The 13,461-nt window shown below is 36.1% G+C and overlaps 1 protein-coding gene across 1 annotated transcript in view; it reads left to right on the top strand.

The window, feature by feature from the left end:
• LOC136797792 (otoferlin-like) overlaps window positions 1-13,461 on the top strand; it is a 141,836-nt gene that overhangs the window by 89,168 nt on the left and 39,207 nt on the right. Inside the window, exons 24-32 of the mRNA XM_067054377.1 lie at window positions 380-499; window positions 1,496-1,648; window positions 3,730-3,861; window positions 4,541-4,673; window positions 5,722-5,903; window positions 7,347-7,508; window positions 8,405-8,489; window positions 9,244-9,365; window positions 10,155-10,319. Of these exons, the coding sequence (XP_066910478.1) occupies window positions 380-499; window positions 1,496-1,648; window positions 3,730-3,861; window positions 4,541-4,673; window positions 5,722-5,903; window positions 7,347-7,508; window positions 8,405-8,489; window positions 9,244-9,365; window positions 10,155-10,319 (1,254 nt within the window). The remainder of the gene's footprint in view (window positions 1-379; window positions 500-1,495; window positions 1,649-3,729; window positions 3,862-4,540; window positions 4,674-5,721; window positions 5,904-7,346; window positions 7,509-8,404; window positions 8,490-9,243; window positions 9,366-10,154; window positions 10,320-13,461) is intronic.

Raw genomic sequence — 13,461 nt, 5'->3', positions numbered from 1 at the left:
AACATTGGCAAATAGGAATAAAATATCCTTGTCGTATATATACGACATGCGGCAACACGAGTTAAAATTTGCATGTCGTATATATACGACATCGGCAAATCAGGTTACTAAAAAAAATTACCCCTCGGCAAATGGATTGGGGTACAAAAACAAGGTACCGGCACGCAAAGGGTTAATAGTTTCTCTACTTCAAAAACTCAAAATGGGTTTAAAATTTTGTATCAGTATCAGTACTTCCTTAATAATTTCTGAAACCTGAGGCTCAAATTGCTCTTAATTTGTTCTTAAGTTTTGGCCGATTTTCAGGCTTGTGTACTCATAATAATTTTTGTTATAGAAAGAGCGTGTAGTTTTTGCATTCTTTTTTTCATATTTATAGGAAGTAATGCAAAAACAAGCAAAATCTATCCTGGATGAGCTGAAAGACAATAAACGCATCGAAAAGCATTATTTTAAAGTCCTCAAAATCTTGAATCGGATTGACAAAATTATGATCGAGGTGAGGTTATTTGACGCATTTTTTTTATAAGAACATCCCAAATATTTGAACCCTTCAGTCTTGTTAACTTTTTTAAGTTTTAAGCCTAAAAATGTTCTTAACATGTTCTTATTTTCACCATTTTGTCAGTATTTTTGTCCATTCTTCTAAGAAATCGGGTGTCTTAGAGTCTCGGAAGCCTTAAAAAAGTTCTTAAATCGTTCCTAGTAATTTGGCTATCGAATCCTTATGTTCTTACATAGTTTGTTCTTATAAAAAACGTGCAGTAGTCGTGAATGTTGCAGGAGGATGGTTATTTTAAAAGCAGTGATCCAATGATCATTTTAAGTGTTTCCGTTTCATTTCCGACACAAGTGATTTTATGTATCGGAAAATATCGAGGGCGACGGTAAGTGAAGTCAACACAAAACAAAGTCGATAGTTGATGGCTCTATATCGCTTTTGCTCACCAAAACAGACGACGGTATTTTGGTGTTTTTACCGTCGTCTGGTAAAGTGGACGGCAATTTTAGAGACATGTCAAATTTGCTTTATTATACCGTCTCCTTCGATTCATCTCGAATACATAAACTTGCTACATGTCTCATATTGGGACAAGCTGGAGTTTTTACAAGTTCTTTGATGGCTCTGTTGGTCGTTAAATGTTGAGACAAACCATTTTATTACTTTTTCTAAAGAACGCGTCATCCCTATTGTTTAAAAATAACCAATCAGTTAAGCATCTTGTAAAAACTCCAGCTCATCCCCTCATATAAGGCCGGTGTTATATTGTGATTGACCTCGTGCTGAATAAAAGAATTTTCTTTTCCTTCTCTGACCGATCTTGCTCCACATCCGTGTCAATTCAATGTGAAAAAAACTTACGAATTAAAATTGATAAGTAAGCAAACGATATCACTCTTATTTAAAAACAAAACCTTTAAGAACAGAGTCCGGAACATATTGACAAACCTTTTCCATCGTTATGAAAAACGTAACTTTAAAACTCATTTTTAGCCGCAAAATGCTATACCGGATGTGTTTCTTTGGTTGATGTCCGGTGGCAAGCGTAAATGTTATGTCCGTATTCCGGTCAACCAGTTAATGTATTCACCAATCGAAGCTGAATCTGGCAAAAATGCTGGAAGAAAACAGACTTATCTTCTGTCGGTAAGGAAGCTTTAGTGACCGTAGTGCAGTGGTAGAGCATCTGGCTACGGTTCCCAAGGTTGTGGGTTCAACCCCCAGCCAGGTCATACCAAAGATTCCCAAAATGGAACTTGATGCCTCTCTACTTGATGCTCAGCCATTAAGAGAAGGATCAAAGATAAGTGGAGCAATCCAGGGAGAATGAATGGTGCCCTCCCTTACTTTCGGGTAGATAACTATCGAAAGAGGAGAGGAGATTTCGGGTCGCCTCCGACTGCGGTCGCAGACTTTCTACTTAGTACTGTGAAGTTTAACTTAACCTTTCAAACTCGAAAAGACGGGTGCACTAAAATTAGAGGTGTGATCTAAAGAGATCCGTGGAAGTACCCAGGGTCCACTTAAAGCTTTTTTATAGACTGGATGGTGCGAATAAGTGGCCCGGTAGTATATGGTAACATGTTTTTGCTTAGGCGGCCAGATTTTCGTTGTTTTTGCCAGGTAAAAAAATAATGAAGCAATGTTTTCATTTGAAAATAAGGGATTCAAAATCTGTTATTGATGTTTGTTTCTCATTTTTGGACCTACCCCGGTGGGGTGGAGGTCCTATAAATTAACCTTTGTCCGTTCGTTCATTCGTTCGTTATTAGCTTTCCTCGTGATTGGCTCATTAGTTTTTTATGATTTTTTGCACAAAGACGCATAACTATAAACCCTCATATGTGACGGAGCCCGACTTTCGGAAAAAAAAAATTTTGGGCAAATTTGGGCCAAAAAACGGCTAAAAAACAGGTTCTTTGGACTTTGTGAAAAATTAGATCATTAACTTTTTCTGATTTTTTGCATGAAAGTAGGGTACCATTATAGGTAAAAGATGGCTCAAGCAGATTTTTTCAAAAAAGTTTTGTTGGCTCAAAAAACGCATGTTTATCTATAAGAATCACTATTAATAAGCATACATCAATGTTCTTAGCCAAATTACTCAATTTTTTGATGAGATAGATGTTTTTTCGCTCAGGCGAGACCAATATAATTTGTTGTTCTACGGGCCCGACCGACCCTATTTTTGCTCAAATCAAAAAAATAATAATATTGAATTCCCACTACAATATGCACACTACTTATTTGTAAGAATCAAATTTGAAAAAAGCTGAGAATTAATTCAAGAAATTGAAAAATTTAGAAAATCAAGCATTCCATACACTAAGATTTTATTATGATTATCTTCATCGAAGATGAAAAAAGTGAATTTTTGAACCAGATATTTTTTGGAAAACATTTTCGGTACTTTACAAACCCTGGTAAATGAAAAATTTATTCTTATTTTACCGACCGACCGACCCATATTTTGCTAACGATCTTCCCGTAGAACAACAAATTAAAAAAGAATATTTCAAGAGCATGAAATTTTGGTTTCTAAACGTTTTTCTTATAAGAAACAAATGACTAATTTTAATAGATCGTCACTATTTGTGTTCTGAATGACGTGTAGATATATCACGTAGATATCAATTATATATATATGTGTTAAATGCATAACCTGGTAGGTACATAAAAGTATCACTTGTTAATTATATTTTTCGATTTCAAGTAGCTTTTTAGTTATTTGGATTTTAGACATTCTTTTTCAAATGGCAATCTCGTCAAATGTTCCTAGTCTAGTGGAAGGGTAGAAGCCTTTAGTGTTTGCAGTGTTTATCCATGTTATGTCATATGGATTAAAAAATTTCCCTATTAGTCGGTCCAACTGACCTTTATATATCCTTGGACCAAGTTTCTCAATCCTGAAAATCTTTGATCGGAGTTTTTTGAAAAGTGGTAATGGCGGTACTTCTCAATAGTGGTGAAAATGCATCGAGAGCGCTAGGTCCACTTTCCCTCCAATACTTTTGACTATGTAGCGCCGTTAATGTTTAACACTGCAATGTCTTCTTTCCGGGTACCCTTTCAAAAAAAGCTCCGATCAAAGATGGCGGATATAGCTTGGTCCAGGGATATATTAAGGTCAGTGGTCAGACCCTTTTGTCGGACTCCAATTCTTGGTCCCTTGAATATCTGGACGGAGGAGAAAATTATATAATATAAATCTCATTTCTTCAATTCAGTTACCAGGAAAAGCTGGTTATGGTGAAGCAGGATGGGCCATCCATTGTAAATTGACCTGTCTGATATGGCTTGGTGTGATGAAAAATAAAAATGATATGTTGATTGATGCCCCAGAAGAATTTGACGTCATCGTAAGTGAAACGGATAATCACGTACTCTTCATACATAGGTCCCGAATAAACATCTCCTCAGCTCCTGCTTATGAATTTTCGAAAAATTGTCGGACCTCCCCCACGCTCTTATTAGGACTCCGTTTGTTTATTTTTGGAAATATTTTCAGTTTTCATGAGCTTGATTAATCTAAATAGCCAGGTTATTGCTTATAATTTCCTTAATTTTGGGGGGTTTTTTTGAGGTACAATTTCGACCCCGTTTATTAGATTTTGAAACAATTTCGAGCACACCCCTTTTATTCGTGACCTTACAGTAGCTTGAGTGGTAACCGTTTGGTTTAAGGTGTTAGCGCCGCAAATTTGCGTTTCCCGGTTCGCATCGTCGATCCTTCCTATATTCTATTAAGTTCCTAGATAGCCGAGTCGACTGACCGTGGACCCTGCTAAAGAAATCGAAAACTGTCTTAAAATCGCTTATAATTGGGCTTTCCATATGAAAGCTCATATTTCTTAACTAATCTAAAATGCTAGATGAAAAGAGGGCTGATATAATGAGATGTAGAAGTAGTAATTTTTAGAATCTCTTTTAAGAACTAGTTCCGCTCGCACTGACATGTTTCTATTCCAGTCTTGTTTTTCTTTGTATCAATTCATACTCACCCTATTGTTAAATCGTTACAATTATTGTTATGTCTAGCCTGCAAATTCAAGGAAATCGACAGCCCCTGTTCCAACTCAATTGAAATATCTTTGCAAACACAAGTACATTTTACGAGCACATTTGTATCAAGCCCGTGGTTTGATTGGAAGTGACGATTCAGGCTTGTCAGGTAAGAGACAATGAAATAGAAGCCCGAAGGGCTATAAGTGAATCCTTAGCTTTTCTCAGGCAAGAAAAAGTGAAGCCTTTAAAATGTGCGCCGTATTTTTGATGACGGGTTGAATCTAGTAATTCCTTGCACTTTTCATAAAATTTTAAATGTTTTAAAAAAAAAATGTTTTTTTTTATTTAGCGAAATACTGTAAACTGTTACATCATGCGTGTTGGTTGTTGAAATACGCATTATTAGGGCTTTTTTAATGCCAATGAACATTTAAAAAGTAGTTTATTTGACATTATTTTAAGTGAGGCTATAAAATTATTTAGCGGATTAGTGCATGCGTGAAAACAATACGTAGTATCGGCTACCATTTTAAAATACCCTCGCGTTTTTATCATAGATTTATAAAGCCTGAAGGGCTAGATGGTGTACTTTTGCTGAAAAGTGTGCCTTGGTTAGGTAGGAAATCCTACCTAAGTCAGAAGCTTTGCGGGTTTTCGAAAACAAAAGCAACAATATATTTTCCGTTTTTTCCGATATTCACTTCATTTTGCCTGCGATGGCTAAAAGCCCGACATCTAGCCCTTTGGACTTTATAAATCTATGGCTTTTATCCACGGACAACTTTTCAAACAAGCCGTGATCGTATATAACCCACCAAATTCGATTTGGAGAAACGAGTAAAACAAAACAGATCAATAACCATATAATGAAAAGAAAAGAAGAACCAAAATATCAAGTGAAGGGGTTGAACCTATGATCTATCGCTTGTCCCACCCCGCGATTAGTTCAGCTTTACAGAAACTGATACTCAGCCTGATACTCAGCCTGATACTCAGCTAGTCTATCCAAATTATTGACTTTGTGAGAATTGTTAAGTTATGCTTATTGGTCCAACAGAGCCCCTGCTTCGGTAGGCTGCTGGCATCCACTAACGGATTCGTGCTCCTTATATTACCTAAGGTTGTGTAGAGGTCTGCGATTCAGACTACTGATTCGAATATACATTTAATCCATCTTCAGTACATAATTATCGTTATTCACATTCATTTTTAAGATGCGTTCGCGCGGGTGGTATTCAACAACCAAGCGGCCGAAACACGAATCATTTATGAGACAAGGAATCCAACATGGAATCAAATGTTGATTTTATTCGATTTAACTATTTGGGGTGACATCGACCCAGTTGTCGAAAACCCACCCACAATCATGATCGAAATATTTGATTACGACCCTGGAGTAAGTACTCAGTATTAAGGGATACTTACATTACACAATCAGTCAAGAACACCTTCAAATTAGCCTATCATAGGCTGATTAGCCTATCATAGGCTATTTAGACTATTTTATATAGGCTATTTAGCCGAAAATCGATAAAAACCTCGATTTCTGACGAAATATAAATAGTCGCGTCTTCTTTAAGGAATACATGGTTTCTCATTGTCAGAGAAATGCTCATGACAAATTTTGACTTTGGGTCAATTTTGGTTTAGGAAATATTCCACTTTTTGGTACTGCGCATGCGTGCGCATGCGCAGGGTAAGAAAATCGGGCTTTTGAAATTTTTTTTTTTTTAACAAACATGTGTTTTTGTACACGGCACATCATTATCAGAAAATTAGCCTATAATTGGTTAGTTAGCCGATGGATAGTAAATTTATTCATATTTCTGTTTCCAAAATTGAATGTTATATCAGTTTAAGTGAAAAAGATTCATTTGGCTTTGGGCAATGAAGTAATGGTGAAAAATAGACGTGACTATTTAAATTTCGTCAGAAATCGAGGTTTTTATCGATTTTCGGCTAAATAGCCTATATAAAATAGCCTATGATAGGCTAATTTGAAGGTGTTCTTGACTGACAATATATCGATGAACAATATTTGAATAATATCGTTTTCGGACCGTAATGTACGGAGTAAATAACAGGTGCTCTATTATAACAAGGAGTTTTCTTTCTGTAAACAATTAAAAAAATTACAAATCAAGCGTGCAATATATTGCAGACACCTTTTCAATATATTGCCGGCACTCAGCAATATATCATCAATATGTTACATGTATGTAGCCCTTTAATACATTTAACTTTTTTTCGTTTTCATTCGACACGCTAAAGCTTTGAAGGTCAGGAAAATTTCCAGATCTGGAAGGATTAAGATTACGGAATTTTGCAAGACTGTGTCAAGGATTTTGCATCGGGAGGCCTGGTACCCAGCCCTCGTTTTCGGGGATTGGCGGGTCCAAATGAATATTCAGGTCTACGCGTAAGGGTAGTTGAACCCGGCTGGGGATGCGACCGACTATCATTCCTCTCCGATGGCAAATCGGCCCGTTCCTTTCAGGGTTTGCTCCTTTAGAGCTTTAGCGTGGGCGACCGCCAATCCGCCATCGGAATATTAGATAATCACTTTGTGCGCATTATTTGTATTGTCGATATAATTCTTCGTGAGAAAATAATTTACGCCGAAAATCTTTAGCAAAAGAGTGGGCTTGCTGTGAAAGATATACGCGCGTGTGGCGCGTCTACAGTCTACTCTTAAAAATCTCAAATTGCGAACGGGTAACGACAACACACCATCCACGTTACGGTAATGAATTTTGAAGTTCAGTAGAAATTGTTTCTATAAAATACTTTAAAGCGCTCTTGTTCTTTTTAACAAATCGTCAATTTCTCTTTTTTTAAGGGTGAAATTGAATTCATTGGGCGAGTCATGGCAAGGCCTTTAGTTAAGAAAGCTGATAGCCCGTACGAAGGGCCGTTATTTCCACCGAAATTAGAATGGTTTCAAATTTACCGTGGTGATCTTCCTGCGGGTGAAATGTTGGCTGCTTTTGAACTATTCCAGGTACGTTTATTACTTTCACGTTTCACGGTGGTCTTTCGGCTAGTTTTGTTGGTATTTCTATAATAAATAGTGTCCATATGGAAATGAAATTTTGCACATAAAGTCACCTCATTACAAGTCAAAAGTAGAAGAAAGAAATTTTTGACACATCGACTAGGTCACAAGTTTGGGGGCACTTTCGTTTTCGAGAGATTCCTCTATCCCTTCCTCATCCCGTGTTGGATCCTTCTAAATCGGAATCAAGTTAATTCCGGATCAGAAAGTGTTAGGACCTTAAAATTATGTTTTCCTTCATGCTCTTTAAAGGATAAAAAAAGAGAGTATTTATTCTCAGCCATTTTTTCAAAATTGAGTGAGCGAAAGCCGGTAAGAACTTCGTCTGCCGTTGTAAGATATTTATCTATACTCAACATCCCTCTATTCATGACGACACACTTGCCCTTTGCCAGTAGTGGCAAATTTAAGAAATCTTTTTAAAATTTGCCATTACTGGTAAAACTGGTATGTTCCATAGATATCTTATATAAACCACTAGATAGAGATACTCTGTATTTCCCAAGCAACGGCAGGTAAAGCAAAATAATGCGCCAGTAGGCCACAGTAGGTCACAGTTGGGTATCGGCAATTTGTTCAACCAAGCAAAAAAACCTGATAGGCGCGAATCGAGGAGGCGAAAGATATAGGCTTGATCGATCAAATTGCCGGCACCGAACTATGGTCTACTTATTACAGATGGTGGATTATTTTGCTCCAGCTAGGGACGGAATAGCTCTATCTAGTGTTTTATATAAGATATCTGTGGAGTATTCTCGTATAAGACATTACATCATGGATACCATAAATAGTAGTATCCTTTAAGAACAATGCAGAACAATTTTATTCTCTTTATCCTTCAGGTCCATCCTGAAGAAGCAGAACTTGCAGCTAAAATGAAACAAGCACAAGATGAAGGACAAATTTATGAACTCACTCCTGAAGAATGTAGGTTTCCCTTTCGATTTCAAATTTTCAAGGGCATCATGTATACTGTATCTTCTATTATTTGTTTTTTTGCAGCATTTTTGGAACCACAGAAAAAAAAATCCCCAACCCACAACGCCACTGATAAATTATCATGTGAATTATTTTGTCACCTTTTAATGCGGTGTAACAATGGGTTGAACTGCACGTTTTTTTAAAGAGTCTCAGCTGTTGGTATTCTTTCGTGACCTTTAGGCGTAAATGTCGAGGTGGGCTTAAAATTGGTATTTTCTAGCCATTTCTGACGTCTTTGACCAGGGTTATGCTTAAATTATTCTTAAGTTTTTTCTTTCCAAAATTAAGCCTAATGCTCTTATAAAATTGTTCTATTAAAAAATATTGTTACATAAGGCGAAAATAAAAAAATGTAGTGTTTCCGGAATGCGGTTCAAGGAAAAAAACACTCATGCGGCCAGCCGGGAAAAAAACTTTTTTTGTTATTTTTGATCACTTATAATCATAGAAATAGAACTTTAAAGATAACTTTTATGTACAAACAGTATGAAGTAAGCCCTGAATACTAATGTATCAACTATTAACGAAGTCTGCAGCCGGGTCAGAAAATTATTCTTTTTCACACGGGTGGTTTCCAACTCCCCAGCTGGCACACAACGTTGTTTCAACGTCCATCTAACGTTCACAACGTCCATATAACGTTAGATGAATGTTGAAACAACGTTGTGTGCCAGCTGGGTCTGTTTTTCCTCCTTTTTAGTGGAAGAAAACAAATCAAACATTCCTTTAGAAGAAGCAATACAAGAAATTGACGAATATGAAATCGTGTATTTTATTGTGCCGCTCAACATTCAGCCGGTTATGGAAATGCGCACGATTGAGGTAAACACTTTGGCAAATCCTGCTTTTGTATTACCTTATCGGCCCTTTTTACGCCGGCCCTAATTTAACGCCAGCCACTTTTACGCCGGCTCTTATTCCGCCACAGCCTAAAAATAACGCCAATAAAGGCCGGCGTAAAAAGGGCACGATTGAGGTAAACAGATTGGGAAATCCTGCTTTTGTATTAGTTATCTTCTCCCGCTCAAATGAATGAGCACTCAAGAAAGAAGCCATTCTTCCCATTGAGTTTAAGGCCCGGAAGCGGCTAGAGTAGAATCTCTAACATTTCCCAGGCAAGAAAAATAAAGTGAAGCTACTTATTTCCCATTCAAAACGCGCTGCGATCATGACGACGGATTGTATCTAGCAGTTCCTTTGTTTTTGAGGACTTCATTTTTTTAAATCTAGCGATATATTTTACTTTCAATCTGGTGTTTGTGTAAAAACTACACGCGGGCGTTCTGGATGGGAAATCAATGGCTTCATTTCCCATCAAGGAGTCTCCAGTCTAGCCCTTCAAGCTTGGAAATCAATGGTTCTCCCACGCTTGTTCGAGTAATGTCGCCGATACGCCATGAGTTTGTTGTGTCGCAAACTCAAGGTCAACAGTGTCTGGTAAGCGCTATGATTTCCCTTACCTAGATGATGTAACCATCCCAGGATAGGCATGCCGTCCATATCGGCGGGATCATCCTTTTCCTTCTTTTTCTCTCATAAATCATTAACCTTCCCTATCCAACCGCCGATCCGTCACTTAAATGTTTTTTCTCATGATTTCTTTTTCTTCAGGTTTTATTTTGGGGTGTTCGCGAATTAAAACCGATCAGTTTTTACAAGACGGTAGAAAAACCACAAGTGTTTGTGGACTGTGTTGGAAAAGGTGTTGCATCTCCTATCATTGAATCAGTGAAAAAGAATCCCAATTTTGAAGAACCATACAATAAATTTGAATTGGTAAGAGTTACAAGTTTTTGGATCTCCTTCCTTCTTGTTCTGTTCATAGTGGCCCTTCGTGGAAACAATTCTCCAGCTGCCTAAAAGCTTTTGAATATTTCGGAGCATGCCACTTAAAACATATGTTATTATTTTTATTATTATTATTAATCCTTTGTCCGTTGGTCCCTTTTTTTAATCTGATACCAGTTTTTCCCGAGATCGTCTCGTTAGTTTTTTTTCTGACTTTTTGCACCGATTTACAAGATGGCAATACCCAAAATGTGTTCCAAAAAAGTTCCATTTTCGATTAAAAAGTTGTTTTTCGGTCAAAAATTCCGGAACTATGCCGAGAAGACCAGGTTTTTTGGATTTTCTGGAGATTTATTTAGATTTTTCTGATTTTTTACTCAAAGATACATATTAGCAATACAATCACCATAGCCTAGCTAACTAAGCCCGTTTTCACACGCAGTCAGAGAAAGGTCCCATTCTGAAGAATTAAGGGCTCTGACCATAGTGAATTTTTCATAGTTGCCGTGTTTAAAATGTGTTTTCTGACTGATGTAACCAACAAAACTATGGCATGTTATACATTTTCTGTTAGACAAACTATTCCTGAATCTGAAAATTCAAAAATTGCATTGAAAAAATTTGATGAAGAAGAAAATGAAGACTTTTGCGAGGAAGAGTATTTCAACTTTGAAGAGCTTAGTTTCGGTGAAGAAAAAACATTTTGAAAAATTTTTCGTAGTAGATGGTGTATCTTTTACCGAACAATAAAAATTTTTGCGGAAAATTTTTGTAAATGCTTCTTTGTCTCGAAATCTTCAAAATAGTGGTTTTTCATTGAAACAAAAAAGTTAATTACCTATTAAAACTAAGCACTTTTTGTAAAAGAGGGTGATGCAACATATTATTAACATCTTTTTAAAGTTCATAACGTCATTTTTGCAATTAAATTCTTAATTACTCTTAAGGGATTCGATTAAGAAGCAATTTATAAAGGCAATTCTTTGTTAAAAGTGTTAAGGAACCTGAAATATAACTTTTATGTTCAAATATCAAAATCAATTTTTGGACTATGGTCAGAGCCCTTAAGGGCTCTGACCATAGTGAATTTTTCATAATTGCCGTGTTTAAAATGTGTTTTCTGACTGATGTAACCAACAAAACTATGGCATGTTATACATTTTCTATTAGACAAACTATTCCTGAATCTGAAAATTCAAAAATTGCATTGAAAAAATTTGATGAAGAAGAAAATGAAGACTTTTGCGAGGAAGAGTATTTCAACTTTGAAGAGCTTAGTTTCGGCGAAGAAAAAACATTTTGAAACATTTTTCGCAGTAGATGGTGTATCTTTTACCGAACAATAAAAATTTTTGCGGAAAAATTTTGTAAATGCTTCTTTGTCTCGAAATCTTCAAAATAGTGGTTTTTCATCAATTTTTCATCTGGATTTTCCTTAAAAAAACAGTCATAACTTTTGACACATCTTTTTAGAAAAATTTTCCGCAAAATTTAAAATAGTTCAATTCTTTGCGGACAGTGTAAAGAAATTTTGAAACAAAAAAGTTAATTACCCATTAAAACTAAACACTTTTTGTAAAAGAGGGTGATGCAACATATTATTAACATCTTTTTAAAGTTCATACGAACTAATTCAGTCATTTTTGCAATTAAATTCTTAATTACTCTTAAGGGATTCGATTAAGAAGCAATTTATAAAGGCAATTCTTTGTTAAAAGTGTTAAGGAACATGAAATATAACTTTTATGTTCAAATACCAAAATCAATTTTTGGACTATGGTCAGAGCCCTTAAAAAATCAGACTTCTGCATTAACATGCATGCGTAATTTGTCGTACTTTTAGACCACATGTAGTTAATTCCCGTGATAAACAATTGGGAATGAATCAGTAGGGGTGTTTCAGTCACTTTTCGGTCGGGGTTGTGGATGACCAAAAGTGGACTTTTTTTATTCTTCCTTATTGACCTTTTCGATATTTTCGATTTTTGATTATTTCGATCTTATCAGTTAGGGTCAGGGTTGGAGCTAGGCTGCTGGCATCCACTAACGGATTTGTGCTCCTTATAGAGGATGCTTAATAAGCTATATTTCCTTTGTCCAGAGATTTGCCGCCTTTAGCCGATATACGGCTAAAGACATTTTTAGCTGGCGAGTGTCTACAAATATAACATTACGTAATGTTTAAATTTTCTGTGAGGCACCAAATCATAGATTGGAAAATATATTTGGATTTTGAAAAAAAAGTAGGCGGAAGGAAGTTTGCTTGTTTTTCTTCCTCCTTTCTTGTTTAATGTGGAGATTTTGTAAAAGATGAGAAAGTAGATTTATTGAATTTAAGTGCCCTGATGTATCTTCTGTGTGCACCAACAAAATTTTGCTTCATAAAACTACATTTTGATGCTTTAATTTGGACTTGCATGAGTGTATAATTTTTTACCACACTGGATTCGTTTATCACTTTGGCTCCATATAATTGTTTTGTCAGTTCTACAGATATGTTGCAGATTATTTCAAGGTATTCATTCTAGTTATGTATATACAGTACATTTTGGGGGTCATATTGAATATTTCTGACATTACTTCTACAAAAGGGAGTGTTGTTGTTCCTTCAACAGGGCCTTTAAATGTTAAAACAAACAAAGAACTTTTCTTCAGCTTTGGCATTTCACTTTTTAATACTGTGTGGCCTTTGTATCTTTTCAGGTACTTAGCTTCAATTCTTTGTAGAGATTGGAGTGTTTCTGGTTGTTTTCTTTCACTTTTGTGTTCATATTTGTATTTTTTGAGCTTCGACCGAAGAGCTGATGGCAAAGTTTTGATAAATTTACAGACCAGATATCTTATAAAAACAAAAGTCAAAAATAAATCTACAGACTGTACATAATGCGCGCATCAGATTGTTTTTTAATCTTTTTTCTGTTTTGTTTTTCTGGTCTGGGATTCGAATTTCAAATGTAAACATTCCATTGAAAACGTTCGAAACGATCGTTTTTCCGCGCACATCAATGTCAATCAAATTACTCGCCAAGATTTCCTTTGCGAACCGGAAAGCGGTTAGTAGATCATTAAGCAGACCTATACTACCTGTGGTTTTGTAGAGGTCTGCGATTCAGACTAGGTTGGAGCTCGA

The sequence above is a fragment of the Clytia hemisphaerica genome, unplaced genomic scaffold (genome assembly GCF_902728285.1).
Source record: "Clytia hemisphaerica strain Z4C2 unplaced genomic scaffold, Clytia hemisphaerica genome assembly, whole genome shotgun sequence".
NCBI lineage: Eukaryota > Metazoa > Cnidaria > Hydrozoa > Leptothecata > Clytiidae > Clytia > Clytia hemisphaerica.
This window is presented reverse-complemented; position numbering and strand designations above follow the sequence as displayed.